Below are 20,468 nucleotides of genomic sequence, written 5' to 3' on the forward strand. Positions count from 1 at the left end.
GGGGGAGGGGGGATGTGGCAGTCTGATGGGGGAGGGGGAGTGTGGCAGTCTGATGGGGGAGGGGGAGTGTGGCAGTCTGAGGGAGGGGGATGTGGCGGTCTGATGGGGGAGGGGGAGTGTGGCAGTCTGAGGGAGGGGGAATGTGGCAGTCTGAGGGAGGGGGAATGTGGCAGTCTGAGGGAGGGGGAATGTGGCGGTCCCATTAGTGGACAGGGAAGAGTGTGTGTGGGGGGGTGTGGGCAGAGAGAACAGGAGCTCCAAGAAGGAAGATACAAAGTAGCAGCCCGAGGTGGCTGGGAGGCTCAGTCCCCTCCCAGGGGCATCTCGGGCCACTCCCTGGGCCGCCCTCCCCCGGCCGAGTGGGCATCTGGCCCACGGCCACCGGCCTCTGCCCTCCTCCCGGGAAGGCCGCCCGTGTCCTCGGCCTCCGCCTCGGGGCCTCCCTCTCGCTCGGCCTCCAGCAGCCTCCCGTGCTCCCTGGTGACTGTGCCCTCCTTGCTGTGCATTAGGGGAGTCGGGCCTGGGGAAGTCGACCCTGGTAAACAGCCTGTTCCTGACGGACCTCTACAAGGACCGGAAGCTCCTCAATGCGGAGGGTGAGCGACCCCTCCCCCGGGCCTGGCCCCGAGTCCTTTCCACCGCCCAGACAGTAATCACCGCCGTTTGGGAGCCTCGGCTCTGGCGGCTGAAAACGCCCTCGGCCGGGCCGGGAGCCCCGGGCGCTCCGATTCGGACCCTGGACCAAGAGGCTGGGTTAGGCCAGAGGGAAACGGGCCCCTGAAGGAGGGGGGGGGGAGGCCCCGGCATGGAGCTCTGCAGGCTGGAGGGGCATCTTGGGGGGTGCTCAGAGGCCCCCGCGACCCTTCCAGCCCATCCAGCCCCGGCCGCAGGCGCCTCTGAGCACCTCAGCGAGGTCAGCGGGCACCCCGGCCTTCCCTTGGCCAGCTGGGCCATCCCCTCGTAGGGCCCGGGCTCCGGGCCCTCCCGGCCGGCTCGGCCACGCTGTGACCGCGGGCCCTTGGCTTTCTCAGAGAGGATCAACCAGACAGTGGAGATCCTGAAGCACACGGTGGACATCGAGGAGAAGGGCGTGAAGCTGAAGCTGACCATTGTGGACACGCCGGGCTTTGGGGATGCGGTCAACAACACCCAGTGGTGAGTGGGCGGGGGCCGGGGACGCTGCCCCGAGAGCCTGGGGCCCGCAGCCGGGAAGCCCCCGATTCCAACGCTCCTCGGCCATTCCCCAGCTGGAAGCCCATCACGGACTACGTGGACCAGCAGTTCGAGCAGTACTTCCGAGACGAGAGCGGCCTCAACCGCAAGAACATCCAGGACAACCGAGTCCACTGCTGCCTCTACTTCATTTCTCCCTTCGGGCACGGGTGGGTGAGCAGAGTGGGCGGGCCGGCGTGGCGGGGGAGGGGACGGCATGGCGGGGGGGGCCGGTGTGGCGGGGGGACACGTGTGGGGGTGAGCACCATGGGCCACCAGGACGGGGCTTCCTGGGGAGGAAGGGCAGGCAATCGGGGCCGTCGGGGACCAGTCTGGTTTCTCTTCATCTTCCCAGTTGGAGGGAGAGGGGAGGGAGACGGAAAGGACAGAAAACAGATCTTTGTTCATTGAAAAGAAACAGAAAAATCACTGAGTCAGGCTGAGCTTGTGGGATCCCTCCTCTCCCACTGGCTGGCTGGGGGACTGAGTCCGCATCCCTTCCCCGGACCTCAGTTTCCCCCAAACTGAGGAAGCAGCTTCTCTCTTTCTTTTGCTCGTCTTTTGGGAACTGGGCAAATGTGAAATGTAACGAATAAGTTACACAGGGTGGAAGGAAGAGAGAGAAAGAGAAAGAAAAAGAAAGAAAGAGAGAGGAAGAGAGGAGGGAAGAAAGAGGAAGGAAAAGAGAAAGAGGGAGAAAGGAAGGGAGAAAAAGAGAAAGAAGAGAGAGAGACAGAGACAGAGAAAGAGAGACAGAGTGAGAGAGACAGAGTCAGAGAGAGAGAGAGAGAGAGAGAGAGAGAGAGAGACAGAGACAGAGAGAGAGAGAAAGAAAGAGAGAGAGAGTCAGAGACAGAGAGAGAGAGAAACAAGGTGCCCAGAATTGAGAGCTCTTGCATCCTTGGTGGCTCTGGGCCAACACCTGTGGTGCAGGTGGGGTTGGTCCTTCCAGGGCCCCTGCCTCCCCTCCCCCGGGGCCTTCCTTGCCCCAGACCACATCCCCCGCACCCCTGCAGCCAGCCTGCTCCTGCCCTGAGCCCTGGCCGACCTCTGACCCCATGGGCCCAAGGCTGCCCGCCTCTGCCTCCTTGGGAGAGAGAAGGGAGAGAGCCCTGTCATGGGAGGGATGATGGGGCCGGAGGCTTCTGGGGCCGGCCCAGAGAGGGCAGAAGCCTGGGGCTGTGCTCAGTAATCCTCGAGAGAAGCCCCCGGCCCTCCTGGCTGTCAGCTCACCTGGGCCAAACCGGCCCAAGGCCCCCCTCTGCCCCGCGGCCTCCGACGGAAGGCTTGGCGCCTCTCGGCCCACTTTGGTCCAGCTCTGGGGCAGAGGGTTCTGTAGACTCCAAACCTAAATTTGTTTCTTTGTTACTTCCTCAAATGAACGAACTAACACATGAAAACATGAACGGAGCAGGGCCTGGGCGAGCCCGCCTTGGGGACCCTGAGAGGAAGGGGAAGGGCAGAGGCCGGATCACAGGAGGGTCAGCCAGAGCCGCTGGGGGGGGGGGCTGTCACCCAGAGGAGCTGGGGATGGGGCACCTGCAGAAAGAAGACGAGACTTTGGGGGGTGTCGGGTGGAGCAGGGGCCGGGCCGGTGTGGGGGAGCTGCCGGGGATTGGTCTCAGGCTTGGGATCGGGACAAACCTTCCCCCACCTACTCCCCCGGAAGTGGAAGGGGCTGTCCCCAGAGGTTCTGGGCCTTCGCTTCCCGGAGTGCTTCCCGCAGAGGCCGGGCGCCCACTGGAGCCGTCACAGAGGACAGTGTGGTTCCGGTGCGGGTTGGACCAGAGGTCACGTTTGGTCCGGTTTGGCCACTCTGTGCTTCCGTCCCTTCCCCGGGCCCCGGTCGCCTCTCACGGCTCGCTGCCGTCCTAGGTTGCGGCCCGTGGACGTGGAGTTCATGAAGGCCCTTCACGAAAAAGTGAACATCGTCCCCCTCATCGCCAAAGCCGACTGCCTCGTCCCGGGAGAGATCCGAAAGCTGAAGGAGCGGGTGAGGTCCCCTGGCCCCTCCCTGAGGGTCCCACGAAGTGGGGTCAGGGCCGGGGAGGGAGGGGCCTGGGGGAGGGCCGGCCTCCCGGGATGCAGCTCTGAGTTCAGGGTCTGGCCTAGATCCGGGAAGAGATCGACAAGTTTGGGATTAAGGTCTATCAGTTCCCGGAGTGTGACTCGGATGAGGACGAGGAGTTCAAGCAGCAGGACCGAGAGTTAAAGGTAAGAGGCCGCTGGCCTTCGCTCGCTGGGCCCGGCTCCCCTGGCCCTCATGCTCTGGGCCCCGCTCCCCCTGGCCCTGTAAGCCTGGCTCCTCTGGCCCTCATGCTCTGGGACCGGTTCCCCTGGCCCTCAGTCTCTGGGCCCAGATCCTCTGGCCCTCACGCTCTGGGCCCAGCTCCCCTGCCTCACGCTCTGGGCCCAGCTCCCTTAGCTCTTTCTCACTGGGCCACAGGCCCGGCTCCCCTGATCCCCGCTCGGCGCTCTCACTGCTCTCCCTGACCCACTAGGCCGTCCTCCTTCCCAGCCTGGCCTGGCCATCTTGCCGGCGTGGCTGAATTTTTAAGGGCCGGGGCCCAGGGCAGAGCTAGTCTGTCCCCCATGTCTGTCTGTCCTCTGGCCCTTCCTTCTGGGGGATCCCCGGGGCAGCAAGGAAGAGAGCCCCTCAGAAGCCCCCGTCAGAGAGGGGCTCCCCGCTCCATCTCTAACCCCCAGGGCCCTCCTTCCCGGGGCCTGCCTGCCTAACTTTGGCCAGCATCCCATCCTGGAGCTGGGCTCAGGCCCTGCCGGCCCTCCGGGGGCCACTTTCCAGGGCAGGGCAGAGGTCCGGAGGGGCCGGCAAAGCTCCCCGAGGGCCCGGGAGGGTGCCCACCTGTGCGCCATGTGCGGCGGGGGCCCCGGGGAAGACATCAGCATGGAGGGCCTTGAAAGGTGGGGGCTGTGGGAGCCACGAGGGCTGGGACCAAAGCTGGGCTCGAGACCCTGGCGGGGGAAGGAAGGCTGCATTTGGAACCCAAACAGTCGGGCTCATGCCTCAGGTGCCCCGTGTGACCCTGGGCCTCAGTTTCCCCAACTGCAGAATGGGGGTGGGGTGGGCCCGATGGCCTCGAAGGGCCTCCCAGCTCTTTCCCGAGACCTTGGTGAGGATCGGCAGAGAGGCGGCACCGAGCGCGGGCCCCCCTCATTGCCCTCTGTCCCCTCAGGAGAGCGCCCCCTTTGCTGTCATAGGCAGCAACACCGTGGTGGAGGCCAAGGGGCAGCGCGTCCGGGGGAGGCTCTATCCCTGGGGCATCGTGGAAGGTGAGTCTGCTGGGGACTGCTAAGGCCGGCAGCTGCTGGAGGCCGGGACAGGGAGGCCGGGTCAGGGAGGCCGGGACAGGGAGGCCGGGGCCTGCTGGAACCAGGGAAGTTGGGCCAGGGAGGCCGGGCCAGGGAGGCCGGGCCAGGGAGGTCAGGGCCAGGGAGGCCGGGCCAGGGAGGCCGGGACAGTGGCCTTCCAGCACCTCGAGCAGTCTGCCCCCAGTTCGGCCTCATCGCCAAAATAAATCACGAGCCTCCTGTCCTCAGAGACCCCCTCGGGAAGCTGACGAGCCCCTTCATACCAGAGTGTCACTATCGGCTTCCTGTACGGCGCCCGGGGGCGGGGAGTAACCCAAGGCAGAAGGAGACCTTTTAATTACCCCTTCCCCAATCTACCCAGCTCCCCTCGTGGTGACCCCAGGGGCACAGAATGTCAGAACCGAGAGAGGGAGCACAGAACAGGGGATGGCACAGGGAGGGGATTAGAACTGGGGTGGCACAGGGAGGGGATTAGAACTGGGGATGGCACAGGGAGGGGATTAGAACTGGGGATGGCACAGGGAGGGGATTAGAACTGGGGATAGCACAGGGAGCACAGAACTGGGGATGGCACAGGGAGGGGATTAGAACTGGGGTGGCACAGGGAGCACAGAACTGGGGATGGCACAGGCAGGGGATTAGAACTGGGGTGGCACAGGGAGCACAGAACTGGGGATGGCACAGGAGGGGATTAGAACTGGGGTGGCACAGGGAGCACAGAACTGGGGATGGCACAGGGAGGGGATTAGAACTGGGGTGGCACAGGGAGGGGATTAGAACTGGGGATGGCACAGGGAGCACAGAACTGGGGATGGCACAGGGAGGGGATTAGAACTGGGGATGGCACAGGGAGCACAGAACTGGGGATGGCACAGGGAGGGGATTAGAACTGGGGTGGCACAGGGAGCACAGAACTGGGGATGGCACAGGGAGGGGATTAGAACTGGGGTGGCACAGGAGCACAGAACTGGGGATGGCACAGGGAGCACAGAACTGGGGATGGCACAGGGAGCACAGAACTGGGGATGGCACAGGGAGGGGATTAGAACTGGGGATGGCACAGGCAGGGGATTAGAACTGGGGTGGCACAGGCAGGGGATTAGAACTGGGGTGGCACAGGCAGGGGATTAGAACTGGGGATGGCACAGGGAGGGGATTAGAACTGGGGTGGCACAGGGAGCACAGAACTGGGGATGGCACAGGGAGGGGATTAGAACTGGGGATGGCACAGGGAGCACAGAACTGGGGATGGCACAGGGAGGGGATTAGAACTGGGGTGGCACAGGGAGCACAGAACTGGGGATGGCACAGGCAGGGGATTAGAACTGGGGTGGCACAGGGAGCACAGAACTGGGGATGGCACAGGGAGGGGATTAGAACTGGGGATGGCACAGGGAGCACAGAACTGGGGATGGCACAGGGAGGGGATTAGAACTGGGGATGGCACAGGAGCACAGAACTGGGGATGGCACAGGGAGGGGATTAGAACTGGGGTGGCACAGGGAGCACAGAACTGGGGATGGCACAGGCAGGGGATTAGAACTGGGGTGGCACAGGGAGCACAGAACTGGGGATGGCAGAGGGAGGGGATTAGAACTGGGGTGGCACAGGGAGCACAGAACTGGGGATGGCACAGGGAGGGGATTAGAACTGGGGATGGCACAGGGAGCACAGAACTGGGGATGGCACAGGCAGGGGATTAGAACTGGGGTGGCACAGGGAGGGGATTAGAACTGGGGATGGCACAGGGAGCACAGAACTGGGGATGGCACAGGCAGGGGATTAGAACTGGGGTGGCACAGGGAGGGGATTAGAACTGGGGTGGCACAGGGAGGGCTTCCGAGCAGAGCAGAGCCCTTCCTTTCACAAAGGAGGCCCAGAGCCTGCGGCCAGTGTGTCCGGGCGGGGCAGCCTCCCCGGGAGGGGGCAGGGCGGGCGGCGGCAGAGAGGCCCCAAGGCCCAGCGCCCCCTCTTCCCCGCAGTGGAGAACCAGGCTCACTGCGACTTCGTGAAGCTTCGGAACATGCTGATCCGGACGCACATGCACGACCTGAAGGACGTGACCTGCGACGTGCACTACGAGAACTACCGGGCGCACTGCATCCAGCAGATGACCAGGTGGGAGCCGGGGGAGGGGTGGCCCGAGCGGGGGCGGGGAGGGAAGGCTACCCAGCAGCCTCTGCTTGAAGCCATTTAATGGCCCAGACCTCGGGCCTTCCCAAGGCGGCTGCTGTTCCGGCTTCCTCCGGGGCACAACTGTCTCGTCTAAACTTCCTTCCTCTCCCAAAGACCCGGTCAGGTCCTGCACACAGCAGGCGCTTAATAAATGTTGGCCGAAAGGAACTGAATCACGTTGAGCGAAGTAGAGCCCGAGGCAACCGGCTCCTGCCTGAGGAGCCCTGGGGCCCGGCCCCTTCTCCCTCCCCGGCTTGGCCAGTGTTTCCCAGCTCCCCCCCAGCCAGGGCAGCCGCGGGGAGCTGCAGGGCTGGAGTCAGGGGTGCTGAGGAAGCGTGGGACGGGAAGGAAACTGAGGCAAGAGAGCTGCCCAGCAGAGATGGGGGCCCCAGCCCGGCTGTGGTGCAGCCTCCCCTCTCCTGGCTGTGGGAGATGGAATATGAGCAGTGGAGAGAGAGAGAGAGACAGAGACAGTGACAGAGACAGAGAGAGAGAGAGACAGAGACAGTGACAGAGACAGAGACGGAGAGACAGAGACAGTGACAGAGATAGAAAGGGAGAGGCAGAGAGGGACAGACCCAGAGAGACACAGAGATAGAGAGAGAGAGACAGAGAGAGACAGACAAAGAGAGAGTGAGAGAGACAGAGAGACAGACAGAGAAAGAGAGAGACAGACAGAGAGACAGAGACAGTGACAGAGACAGACAGACAGAGACAGAGACAGTGACAGAGATAGAAAGGGAGAGGCAGAGAGGGACAGACCCAGAGACACAGAGACAGGAAGCCAGGCTGACCCTCCCCGCTCCGTCCGTAGCAAACTGACCCAGGACAGCCGCATTGAGAGCCCCATCCCCATCCTGCCCGTGCCCACCCCAGACACAGAGACGGAGAAGCTGATCAAGATGAAGGATGAGGAGGTAAGGCCCCGCGAGCCCGGGCCCCCCGACCCCCGTGGCCGCTGAGAGTCCCCCTTTGGGCCTGCGCCGTCTCCCCAGCCCCGACTCTGTCCCGCTCTCTGAGAGGGAGGCCGTAGGGACCGCTGGGGAGGGGGGAGGGGGGCTGGGGAAGCCGTGGGGGAGGTCGGGGGGGCCAGGGAAGCCTTGGGGTGCTCGGGGGCGGGGAGGCCGGGGGGGTCGGGGGTGCTCGGGGAGGCCTCGGTGGCCTCCTCCCATCCCCGCCTCCCCCCCCAGCTCAGGCGGATGCAGGAGATGCTGCAGAAGATGAAACAGCAGATGCAGGACCAGTGATGCAGGCGCAGCCGCGGGGCCCTCCCCCCGAGGAGCCCCTCGTCCAGCTCCCCGCGTGGGGGTGAGGAGGCCCGGCCCTCCTCGCTGCCGGGGGCTCCCCCGGGAGGGACCCCCTCGCCAGACCCCTAATTTATTCTCCGCCCGTGCCGGCCCCAGCAGGGCCGGGTGCCCCCGTGTGACTCAGGCCTCCCGGACTAGCGCTCCCCCCTCCAGGCTTGGGTGGCGAGGACCAGGACTGGGCTCGGCCCGCCCCTCCCCCATAGGGGGCCTCCCCAGCCCCGCCCCGGCCCCAGCTCCTCGTGCCTCCCCTGCCTTGTAAGGACCAAGGCCCTCTCCCGGGCCCCCTCCCCGTCAGCCTGGCCCGAGGCTCCCTGCAGACCTGGGGGCTGGGGGCGGTCAGGCCCCCCCTTCCTTCCTCCTAGGGTCCCCTTCTCCCCCCTGCTGGGAAGGGGGGGGACTATGGTGCAGGCAGATAAGGGCTATGTGGCTCCCCCCACCCCGCCAGCCCTGCCCATCCGGGGAGGGGAGAAGCCAGAGCACTTCTAGGGACGTGGGACTTACTGCCAGAAGCCGCCTCGAGGCCTCGGGGTGCCCGGGCCCCTCCTTCACAAATGAGTCCTCGGCGCGCAGAGCGCTGGCCTGGAGCCAGGAAGACCTGAATTCAAATACTGCCATGGAAACTCCCCAGCGGGGTGACCCTGGAAAAGTCTCTTAACCTCATCCTGCCTCAGTTTCCTTAACTGTAAAATGGGGAGAGCGATAGCACCTACCTCCCCCTGTTGTTCGGAGGTTCGTGAGTCATATTTATCAACCTAAAAAGACTAGAGAAATGCTAGCCGGTATTGTTACAGATGGGGAAACTGAGGCTCAAGATGAAGGGATCATAGGTACAGGAAGCAGGATTTGAATCCAGGTCATCTTGCTCCACATCCTCCTCCCATGGACCCCGCCCCGCTATCAGCGCCCCGGCCCAGAGCCCCGGCCCCAGCACGCACTCACGCTCGCAGCTTGGCTTCTGCCCGTCCGAGGGCTCAGGTGGGGGATGCCTGGGAGGGCGGCAGGAGCCCCCAAATCCTCCCTCGGGCAGCCCCCAGCGCTCTTTCCATGCTGAGCCTCCTGGGCTGCTCAGGCCTCTGGCTGTCCCCTAGATGGGGTAGCCTGGGGAGCTGAAGGGAGAGAGGGGGGAGATTCTCCACCAGGCCAGCCCCCCATCTGACCCCAGCCAGCCCCCCATGACCCCAGCCAGCCCCCCATCTGACCCCGGTCAGGCCTATGATCCTGCCAGCCCCCCCATCTGACCCTGGCTCAGTTGCCGCTGGGCATGGAGGGAAGAGGCCCTTCCTAGATGGGCAGAAGATGCAGGAGCATCCCTGATCCCTGCAGCCCATCCCCCATGGGATCCCAGAGTCCCTGACCTAGCTGAGCCCTTCCCCCACCCCAACCTGTTTCTGACCCAGGGCTCTGAAGCCTTGCTAGGGTGGGGGCCCAGCAGCGCCCCCAGCTCAGTCACACACCCCCGGCTCGGTCGCGTCCCCCCCCAGCTCAGTCACCCCCCCCCGGCTGAATCATCCCCCCCCGCCCCGGCTCAGTCACCCCCCCCCGGCTCAGTCACCCCCCCCCCCCCCGGCTGAATCATTCCCCCCCCCCAGCTCGGTCACCCCCCCCAGCTGAATCATCCCGCCCCCCCCCCAGCTCGGTCACCCCTTGCGCATCCCAAGCCCTCCTGGCACTGGCTGGTTTCCCAGACCCCTCTGGTTCGGGGCCCAGGCTGCCCCAGGAAAGGGGTCCCAGGCAGGCGGGCTCCCCGTTCTCCAGGCCAGGTCCTGCATGTCCATCAGCCTCTGGGGGCAGTCTCTCTCTCTCTCTCTCTCTCCCGCTCCTGCTCAGGCCCCTCCCCACCCCCACTTTGGACTCGTGGCCCGGTTCCTGGTCTCTGTACAGTGTCTCTCTGTCCCCCTCCCCTTTGGAAATGGAGCCTTTTTGTTAGTAACCTTCTGGCTTGTGGCTGTTTCCTGAGGATGCTGGGAGAGGAACGATGCGACGGAGCTCCCGCCTTGTCCCGTGTGTTCCTTGTGGCGGCTGGGCCTGGGGGGAGGGGGCCAGGAAACCCCTTACCCGCCCCTGCTGACTCAGCTCCCCTATCTCCCCTAGCAGCCTCCCCGGCCGGCCCGTGGGGCCCCCAGGCTCTCCGGGGACCGCCGCCCCCCCCGCCGCACGTTTCCCAGGGGGCCTGGAGCTCAGATGCTGGCTCCGTCTCGCCACGAGGCCTGGGACCCTCACTCATTTAGCGAATAGCCAGGATCTATCACTGGCCCCGCCGGGCGTCCCCTGAGCACGGGGAGCTCACTACCTGTCAGGAGCCCGTTCCCCTGGGGGATAACCACGGTACCTTTCCCCCAACCTGAGCGGATCCGTGCCCCCCCCATCACTTCCCTCGCTGCTGCCCCCCGGGGCCAAGCAGAGCAAGCCCAGTCTGAAGGGCTCCCCGGCGCCCCCGGCCCATCACTCCCCACTTCCTCAAAGGCCGAAGAAGTGCTTCTGGGTCCCGGGGCGTGAGGGCTTTCTCCCAGGGGACGGCCCCGCCAGGGCCAGCTCTGCGGTCCGGAGAATACCCATTTCCCAGATGCCTCAGGGAGGCAGAGCTGCAGGCCCACGACCGCTCGGCCAGAAAGGGGGAGCCTCTGGCTCCCTCCAGCCGGTGCTGTCCCCATGACACCCTCGAGCCCCCACCCGGTGCCCCCGGCCCGGCTGCTTCCTCCGCAAGGAAGCTCTGACTGTGCCTTACTACGGTGCTCCCTGAGCTCTTAGCTGGGGGGCCTCGGAGCGCATCTCCCCGGACCCCCCCTTTTACAGAGGTGGAAACTGAGGCTCTGGGAGCTCAAGCTCAGGGCCACATAGAGCAGCTCTCAGCATCTTAGGGGAGAACTGGAAGGAACTCAACCCCCTCCCGCTCAGAGGGGGAAACTGAGGTCCAGAGAGGTCACTCTGGGTCATAGGCTTAGAATGGGAAGATTTGGGGGTTTAACCTCCCGCTCAGAGGGGGAAACTGAGGTTCAGAGAGGTCACTCTGGATCATAGGTTTAGAAGGAGAAGAATCCTCAGAGACTATTTCTTCTAATGTGGGAAACTGAGGCCCAGAGTGGGAGGTCCAGCTTTTGTAGCTTCCCCGCTAGTCTCCCGTTGAACTTGCATTCATTAAGACCCCCGGATCTTTTTCGTGAATTGGCCAGTCGTACCTCCTCCGGCCCGGGCTTCCGTTGAGTCTCAGTTTCCCACATTCGGGTTCGTCGCTTCCTCTCCCTCCCCCCACCCCAGGCCCACGGGCTGCCCCCTCTTTCCTGTGGGCTGGTGGGTGGGGAGGGGCGGGCCCGGCCTTATCTGGGGCTGCCTTACTGGGGCCGGCCCCGGAGGCTCAGTGGGGGAGGCCAGCCTGCCCAAGCCCCGTCATCTTCCATCTCTCTGCCCTGCCAGCCGAGGCCATGGGCTCTGGTGAGTCTAGCCTAGGCCGGGATGGAAGGGCTTAGGGAAGGGGACAGGGCGGGGGGGGGGGGGCCTCCAGGTCTGCGACCCGGGGCTGGGGAGGGGGCAGGGAGGGGCGCCATCTTCAGCCAAAAATGGGGGTCTCCTCCCTGCCGGGACCCCTCCCCCGCTAGCCCTCAGACGGCCTCCTCGAAGAACAGCCTTTGGAGCACGGCTGTGGAGCCCTCCGGGACCTCGCCCCGACCCCTCCCAGGCCCGAGCCCCTGCTCCCCTGGTCCCGGGGCCCTCACACTCAGGCCAGGCCGGGGCCCCCACTCTTCCCACCCCTCAGTCTGACAGACGAGGGAACGGAGGCTCAGGGAGAAATGGTGCAGGGGCAGCCGAAGCCCCCCCTCCATCCTGCCAAGGAAGCCGCACTGGAGGTAGGGAAGGCAGGGCACAGAGGGGGAAACTGAGTCTGGAAGAGGGGGTTGCATGGCAGGTAGCCTCTCAGGCAGGCTCGGGGCTGGAAACCCGCCTTTAGGTTTCTCCCTAACTGTCCTTCAAGGCACAGCCCCCCCCCCCCCAGGGTCTGGGACACCCCTGCCCTCCCACCACTGGAGCCTAGCATCCAGCAGGTGCTTAATAAAAGCTTCCAGCAGTGAGGTGACTGGGTCCTTGCCCTCCTTAGGGGACAGAGGGAGAGGCCTTGAGGATCTGTGGGTTCGAATCCAAATTCAGCCACTGATTGGCCTTCCCCTTTTGTGGGTCTCAGTTTCCTCAGCTGTAAAATGGTTGTGAAAGGGCTCTCCCGGGTCCCCTCCAGCCTTTAGTTCTAGCTTCCAAAGGCCCTTTCCTTTCTGGTCTGGGACATGGAGGCTCAGGAAGGGCCCCGCCCAAGGTCGGCTCTCCCGCTCCATGAAGCAGGGTCCGTCCCTCCCAGATGAGGTCCCTGCTGGGGGAGTCGGGGGTCTGGCTGGGGCCTGGAAGGGGCTGCCGGGGGCCCCCCTCCTCACGGGGCTGCTCCAGGTACCTCTGACTTTGGGGTTTGGGCGGGGCTGGGCGGGGCCGGGCGGGGCCGCGCCCATCCCCATCCCCTCAGGCTGCTTCAGGTACCTCTTGCTGCGGGGTCTGGGCGGGACTGGGTGTGGCCTGACGCCGCGCACCGCCCCCCGTACCTCTGCCTTTAGAGTCTGGGCGGGGCCTGTGCGCCCGCCCCCACTTCTGACTTTGGGAGCTGGCTGGGGCTGGGCGGATCCGGGCGGGGCTGGGCGTGGCCTGTGCGGCCCCCCACTTCTGACTTTGGGAGCTGGCTGGGGCTGGGCGGATCCGGGCGGGGCTGGGCGTGGCCTGTGCGGCCCCCCACTTCTGACTTTGGGAGCTGGCTGGGGCTGGGCGGATCCGGGCGGGGCGTGGCCTGTGCGCCCCCCCCCCCCCAGGTCTGGGACACCCCTGCCCTCCCACCACGGGAGCCTAGCATCCAGCAGGTGCTTAATAAAAGCTTCCAGCGGTGAGGTGAATGGGTCCTTGCCCTCCTTAGGGGACAGAGGGAGAGGCCTTGAGGATCTGTGGGTTCGAATCCAAATTCAGCCACTGATTGGCCTTCCCCTTTTGTGGGTCTCAGTTTCCTCAGCTGTAAAATGGTTGTGAAAGGGCTCTCCGGGGTCCCTCTAGCCTTTAGTTCTAGCTTCCAAAGGCCCTTTCCTTTCTGGTCTGGGACATGGAGGCTCAGGAAGGGCCCCGCCCAAGGTCGGCTCTCCCCCTCCATGAAGCAGGGTCCGTCCCTCCCAGATGAGGTCCCTGCTGGGGGGTCGGGGGTCTGGCTGGGGCCTGGAAGGGGCTGCCGGGGGCCCCCCTCCTCACGGGGCTGCTCCAGGTACCTCTGACTTTGGGGTTTGGGCGGGGCCGGGCGGGGCGGGGCTGGGCGGGGCCGCGCCCATCCCCATCCCCTCAGGCTGCTTCAGGAACCTCTTGCTGCGGGGTCTGGGCGGGACTGGGCGTGGCCTGACGCCGCGCACCGCCCCCCGTACCTCTGCCTTTAGAGTCTGGGCGGGGCCTGTGCGGCTCCCCCCACTTCTGACTTTGGGGGCTGGCTGGGGCTGGGCGGATCCGGGCGGGGCTGGGCGTGGCCTGTGCGGCCCCCCCACTTCTGACTTTGGGAGCTGGCTGGGGCTGGGCGGATCCGGGCGGGGCTGGGCGTGGCCTACCCCCCACCCCACCCCCCATCACGGGCTCTCCGGTTCCAGGGCTGCTGCTGGTGCCCCTGGCCTCGAGCCTCCTGCTGCTGGCCTGGGCGCCTCGGGTCCCGGCGTGCCCCGCGCGCTGCCGCTGCGGCGGCGGCCTGGTGGACTGCCGGAACCTGCAGCTGACGGCGGCCGGCCTGCCCAGGGCTTTCCCCGCGGGCACCACGGAGATCTTCCTCCAGGGCAACAACCTGAGCAGCCTGCCCGCGGGGCTCTTCGACGGGCTGCCCGGCCTGCGCCTGGCGCACCTGGAAGCCAACCCGTGGCGCTGCGACTGCGAGCTGCTCTACCTGCGCGCCTGGCTCGGGGCGCAGCAGGACCGCCGGACCTACCTGGACCTGCGCTGCTCGGGGCCCCCCCAGCTCCGGGACCGGCTGCTGCTCTACCTGGGCCCCGAGGAGCTGCGCGCCTCCTGCGGGTGGGCGGGCTGCAGCCAGGCGCTGGGCGTGCAGCTCGCCCTCCTCTGCCTGCTGCTGCTGCACGCCCTGCTGCTGCTGCTGCTGCTGCGCCGCCTCTGGCGCTACCGGGCGCTGGCCAGGGAGGCCCGGCTCACGGCGCAGGAGCTGCTGCAGACCGCGCCTCTGGCGGCCCGGGACCCCTGACCCGAGGCGGCCGGACCCCCTGACCCGAGGCGGCCCGAGCCGGGCTGGTGTCTCCTCGCCCAGTGCCCCTGCCCTGCCGGTGCCGCCCGGGACCCCTCGGATCCGAGCTGAGCAAAGCCTTGGCTTGTGCCCCTTTGACCCGGCCAATGCCCCTGCCCGGCCCTGCTTGGGGCTAGGGCTCCCCTAATGTAACCTGGGCTAAGGTCCAGTCCTGCCCCTTAACCCCTCAAGCCTCCCCAGGTCCCACAGACTGATCCCTCGCATCTGCAGGGAAAGGGGGAGACCCCCCAGCGCTGGTGTCCGTCCCCTCCAGCTGCCCACGCCAGAGTTCAGTGTTCCCACTGGCCCATCCTCCCCCTGACTTTCACCCCCGTGGGGAAGGTGACCCAGGACTCTGTGCTCACTGCCCAAAGCCTCACCTTCGCCCCTCCCCCCTGCTTCCCCTCCCCTCCAGGGGCTCTCTCCCCTCTGCCAGCCTTCCCTCCAGCCAGGCTGGGTGGCCCCCAGGCTCGGGACCCGACAGGCACTAATGCATCCGGGCCCCAGGGAGGATCCGCTGAAGGGCCGACTGAGGGGGGCGACAGCTCTGCCCAAGGAGATGGAGTCTGGGCTCAAAGGGGCCAAAGCCCCGCCAGCAGTGGGGGCCGCCCCAGGGGAAGGGCCCGGGGGCCCTGGCTGCTTCACGAGGGGGAGTCTTCTAGCATTTGCTGGAACCGTCCACGGGGCCCCCCCATCAGTGAGATTCTGGGATGGCCACAATTCATTGCAGTGTAGCATGGAGATCCGGCCCGGGGGCCTTCTGGCGCATGCGCTGTCCGGCCCTCCCACGTGCTTGGGGGACTCTGCCCGAACCTTTGTTCCCCAAAACCAAACTAAATCTTTCTGCCCCGCGGGGCCAGGCGATGCTGGGGGGCGGGGTCTCCGGACTCCAGCAGAGCAGCGGGGGTGACAGGTCATGTTATATATAGTCTCCTCAGACCCCGAGCCCAGCAGAGCGACAGTGGGGCCCAAAGCACAGAACCGAAGAAGAGCTTGGGTTCCTAAAATGGGAGGGTGGGACTAAGGGACATCTTGGGGCCCTTTCAGCTTTCCGATCTGGGGCCTGTGGAAGCCCCCCCCCATCTGTCCCACCTGGAACACAGTGGCAAGGTTGGGGGAGGGGCAGGGAAGAAATCAATCCCAGAAGGAGGTGTGGGCTTCAGTGGCCCCGGGGGCAGGACCGAAAAATGGGCCCCATCATCTGCTCAGCTCTTTGACAGGGTCCGATTTCCAGGTTGGAAACAAGGGTGTATGGGGGGGGGTGAAGGGAATGGGGGGTCATCCAAATAAATCACTGAGCCCAGGATCGGCGGGATTGTTTCCTCTCAGAGAGGGAGCCGGGAGGGGACGAGCAGCCATGGGCCTGGGAGGGCGATTTAGGGGTCGTATTTAGGTTATTTAGGGCCGACGCTGGGGATTAATGGGTGCCGGCTCCCCCTTTCTCCCACCTCTGGGTCCTAAGGGAGAAGGCGATAGCTTGGAAGCCCAAGGGGAGCCAGGGACATAGGGAGCAAAAGTGGCTGGACAGCCCAGTGAGTGTAAAACCTTCACACGGGGGATTCAGCTCCATTCTACCAACTCAGTGCTGTCTCGGGGGAGCACAGCCTCATGGCGAAGGATCCCATCCAGGGAAATGTGCCCCCTTAGATGCCGGCGCCCTCGGATAGAGCCCCGTTCACCTGGTGCTGGCCACGGCCGGGGTCCAAAGACTCCTGCTACAATTCCACTTCCACCTGGGGCTGGCCCTCCCCACCTCTCTAAAAAAGAGGGGAGGGGCGTCCTCCCCGCGCCCCGACTGCCGCTCTCTGGAGCAGAGGTGCTCTAACGGTTGCCTGACAGAGAAGGCTCTGGGAGTTTGGGGACTGATCACAGCAGCTGGGGGGGAAGGCTGAGGCAGAGGAAAGGGTAGGGGAGAGAGACAGAGACAGACAGAGACACACGCGGACACAAGCAGACAGAGACACACGCGGACACAAGCAGACAGAGACACACGCAGACAGAGACACGCAGACACAAGCAGACAGAGACACACGCAGACACAAGCAGACAGAGACACACAGACACAAGCAGAGACACACGCAGACACAAGCAGACAGAGACACACGCAGACACAAGCAGACAGAGACACACGCAGACACAAGCAGACAGAGACACACAGACACAAGCAGACAGAGACACACGCAGACACAAGCAGACAGAGACACACGCAGACACAAGCAGACAGAGACACACAGACACAAGCAGAGACACACGCAGACACAAGCAGACAGAGACACACGCAGACACAAGCAGACAGAGACACACGCAGACACAAGCAGACAGAGACACACAGACACAAGCAGACAGAGACACACGCAGACACAAGCAGACAGAGACACACGCAGACACAAGCAGACAGAGACACACACAGACACAAGCAGACAGAGACACACGCAGACACAAGCAGACAGAGACACGCAGACACAAGCAGACAGAGACACACGCAGACACAAGCAGACAGAGACACACGCAGACACAAGCAGACAGAGACACACGCAGACACAAGCAGACAGAGACACACAGACACAAGCAGAGACACACGCAGACACAAGCAGACAGAGACACACGCAGACACAAGCAGACAGAGACACACGCAGACACAAGCAGACAGAGACACGCAGACACAAGCAGACAGAGACACACGCGGACACAAGCAGACAGAGACACGCAGACACAAGCAGACAGAGACACACGCGGACACAAGCAGACAGAGACACGCAGACACAAGCAGACAGAGACACACGCGGACACAAGCAGACAGAGACACGCAGACACAAGCAGACAGAGACACACGCGGACACAAGCAGACAGAGACACGCAGACACAAGCAGACAGAGACACACGCGGACACAAGCAGACAGAGACACACGCAGACACAAGCAGACAGAGACACACAGACACAAGCAGAGACACACGCAGACACAAGCAGAGACACACGCAGACACAAGCAGACAGAGACACACAGACACAAGCAGAGACACACGCAGACACAAGCAGACAGAGACACACACAGACACAAGCAGACAGAGACACACGCAGACACAAGCAGACAGAGACACGCAGACACAAGCAGACAGAGACACACGCAGACACAAGCAGACAGAGACACGCAGACACAAGCAGACAGAGACACACGCAGACACAGCAGACAGAGACACGCAGACACAAGCAGACAGAGACACACGCAGACACAAGCAGACAGAGACACGCAGACACAAGCAGAGACACACGCAGACACAAGCAGACAGAGACACACAGACACAAGCAGAGACACACGCAGACACAAGCAGAGACACACGCAGACACAAGCAGACAGAGACACACAGACACAAGCAGAGACACACGCAGACACAAGCAGACAGAGACACACACAGACACAAGCAGACAGAGACACACGCAGACACAAGCAGACAGAGACACGCAGACACAAGCAGACAGAGACACACGCAGACACAAGCAGACAGAGACACGCAGACACAAGCAGACAGAGACACACGCAGACACAAGCAGACAGAGACACGCAGACACAAGCAGACAGAGACACACGCAGACACAAGCAGACAGAGACACGCAGACACAAGCAGAGACACACGCAGACACAAGCAGACAGAGACACACGCAGACACAAGCAGACAGAGACACGCAGACACAAGCAGAGACACACGCAGACACAAGCAGACAGACACACGCAGACACAAGCAGACAGAGACACACGCAGACACAAGCAGACAGAGACACGCAGACACAAGCAGAGACACAAGCAGACAGAGACACACGCAGACACAAGCAGACAGAGACACACGCAGACACAAGCAGACAGAGACACACGCAGACACAAGCAGACAGAGACACACCCAGACACAAGCAGACAGAGACACACGCGGACACAAGCAGACAGAGACACACGCAGACACAAGCAGACAGAGACACACAGACACAAGCAGAGACACACGCAGACACAAGCAGAGACACACGCAGACACAAGCAGACAGAGACACACGCAGACACAAGCAGACAGAGACACACGCAGACACAAGCAGACAGAGACACACGCAGACACAAGCAGACAGAGACACACGCGGACACAAGCAGACAGAGACACACGCAGACACAAGCAGACAGAGACACACGCAGACACAAGCAGACAGAGACACACGCAGACAGAGACACACGCAGACACAAGCAGACAGACAGGCTGTAGGGGACCCACTGCGGGTTGTGGGAGAGGCTGAGCCCAGAGTTTAGTCTAGAGCTGAAACTTTCTCATCTCCAAGCCCCCATCCCCCTTGGAAGCCCCGTCCCTCTTGGAGCCCCCGCCCCAGGTTCCCCGTTACTGCCCCTCAGGAGCTTGCGCTCAGCTGAGAATTCTCGGAGCCGGCACCTAGACTTGCATTCATTCATCCCCACGGGGAGCAGTAAGAGCCTACTGTGCGCCAGACCTTGTGCTGGCTCTGGAGACGCCACAGGAAGGAGGCGCCACCATGTGGGAGGATTCGGCACTCGGGGAAGAAATTGCAGCAGAAATACCCACAGTGATGTAAGGTCATTTCAAGAGGAAGGGGGACGGGGTCAGGGACGGAACGCAATGCCACGTGGGCGGCGCCCAAGTTGTGCTGAAAGGAACCAGAAGGTGTCTGGAAGGTGGTGGGGGAACAGCCTGGGCAAAGGCCTGGAGGTAGGAGTTCATTACCAGGAGCGGGAGGACCTCGAGGACTTCGCTCTGGAGCCAGAGCGCACCTGGCATTACAGAGGAGGGAGGGGATGCGCCGGCCCCGCACAGGCAGGAACGCTCAGAGCCGGGAGTAGGGCCCGGCCTCCGACTCGGGAGACGGGCTCATGAATAATTAGAGCATAGCTGAAGGTAAGCTTTATTACCCCAAGTCTGGAAGGGAACCCATTTTACAGATGAGGAAACCAAGGGCCGCAGTAGTGAGTGGGTCACACAGCAGCTAGAGCCAGGCCAAGGCCGGACCCGGTTCCAATAGCATTGGCTGGGAAGGTTCTTGGAGAGCGTTAAACCCGATTCTGCGCGGACAGATGGGAACACCGGGGTTAAGAAATGGGTGAGGGGCCCAGAGTCCCCGGGGTCAGCGGGAGTCAGGCCTGGGCCTCCAGGCCAGTGGGCTCGGCCGAGGTGGGACTCTGGGCCCCGGGACTTGGGAGGGGAGGCGATCTAGGGAGGCCTCCAAGGCCTGATGGAAACAGCTTTGGAGAGGTGGGGGCTGGGCCCCAGTCTGACTCTCACAGTGGGGGCCCCCAAAGGAGCCTCTCCCGGGCCTCCCTCAGGAGCCGATTCCAGAAGAGGCAGTGGGAGGGCCAGGGTGAAAGCCAATGCTTGCAGCTCCATGGAAGGCCAGCAGAGAGCAGCCGTGGGCCAGCCAGCTGCCCTGGGCGTCTCCAAAGATGGAGGCTGCGCAGAAGGAAGCTAGGCCTTGTGGGGGTGGGCGGGGGGTGTCCTGGAGACCAGGACGGGGCTGGGAGCCCCGCCACTAACGCACTGTGTGACCCCGCTTCCCTGGTGACATGACTACAAAGAAAGACTGTTGTAACATCCCAAACCTGAGGGGCAACTGAGGCAGGGAAGGGAGACCAGAGCTACCTCCCCTTCCCCCCACCCCCACCAATGTCCCAAACCAAGCCAAGCCTTTCTGCCCAGTGGGGGCCGGCGATTCTTGGGGGGGGGGGTCTCTGGAGCCCAGCAGGGCGGCCTGGGATTCGGCCTCCTGCTGTTAGCAGGTCAGAGAAATTAGGCCTTGGGGCCTTGGCATAGGAGGAGTAGAAGGAAATGGGTGGGGGGAGTAAATTCCAGATGCACCGGCAACTGCCTTAGAATCCGAGTTAAAGATCATAGGGTGTTCTAAAATCTTGGGCTTCAGCAGGTCCCTTTCCTTTCAGTGAGCCTCAGTTTCCTCATCTGTAAAATGGCTCTTTAAGGCTAAAGGGCTTTAAGTCCAGGAAGGAAGGAAACAAGCATTTATTAAGCACCTACCACATTCAGGCCTCGTGGAAGTGTTTTACAAATAGTATCTCATTTGCTTTTCACAATAATTCTGGTGCTATTATTATTAATCCTGGTTATAGATTTTTTAAAAACACATTTCCTTATGAATCATGTTGAGAGA

General features: G+C 63.5%; 2 protein-coding genes across 4 annotated transcripts in view; both read left to right on the top strand.

Moving 5' to 3' along the window:
- Nucleotides 1-9,555, top strand: part of SEPTIN5 (septin 5) — a 29,530-nt gene extending 19,975 nt beyond the window's left edge. For all 3 annotated transcript variants that reach the window (XM_051973210.1, XM_051973209.1, XM_051973208.1), the window contains 9 exons: nt 510-596; nt 1,032-1,155; nt 1,248-1,382; nt 3,088-3,205; nt 3,325-3,426; nt 4,407-4,503; nt 6,525-6,660; nt 7,532-7,634; nt 7,908-9,555. In XM_051973210.1, coding sequence (XP_051829170.1) covers nt 510-596; nt 1,032-1,155; nt 1,248-1,382; nt 3,088-3,205; nt 3,325-3,426; nt 4,407-4,503; nt 6,525-6,660; nt 7,532-7,634; nt 7,908-7,964 — 959 coding nt within the window. In that variant the 3' untranslated portion in view covers nt 7,965-9,555. The remainder of the gene's footprint in view (nt 1-509; nt 597-1,031; nt 1,156-1,247; nt 1,383-3,087; nt 3,206-3,324; nt 3,427-4,406; nt 4,504-6,524; nt 6,661-7,531; nt 7,635-7,907) is intronic.
- Nucleotides 9,556-9,627: 72 nt separating this feature from the next.
- GP1BB (glycoprotein Ib platelet subunit beta) lies at nt 9,628-15,613 on the top strand. Its single transcript, XM_051973211.1, has 2 exons — nt 9,628-11,453; nt 13,670-15,613. Exons 1-2 carry the CDS (start codon nt 11,444-11,446, stop codon nt 14,266-14,268), a joined length of 609 nt encoding a protein of 202 aa, XP_051829171.1. The 5' UTR covers nt 9,628-11,443; the 3' UTR covers nt 14,269-15,613.
- The last annotated feature ends 4,855 nt before the right edge of the window (nt 15,614-20,468 follow it).

The sequence above is a fragment of the Antechinus flavipes genome, chromosome 1 (genome assembly GCF_016432865.1).
Source record: "Antechinus flavipes isolate AdamAnt ecotype Samford, QLD, Australia chromosome 1, AdamAnt_v2, whole genome shotgun sequence".
Classification (NCBI taxonomy): Eukaryota; Metazoa; Chordata; class Mammalia; order Dasyuromorphia; family Dasyuridae; genus Antechinus; species Antechinus flavipes.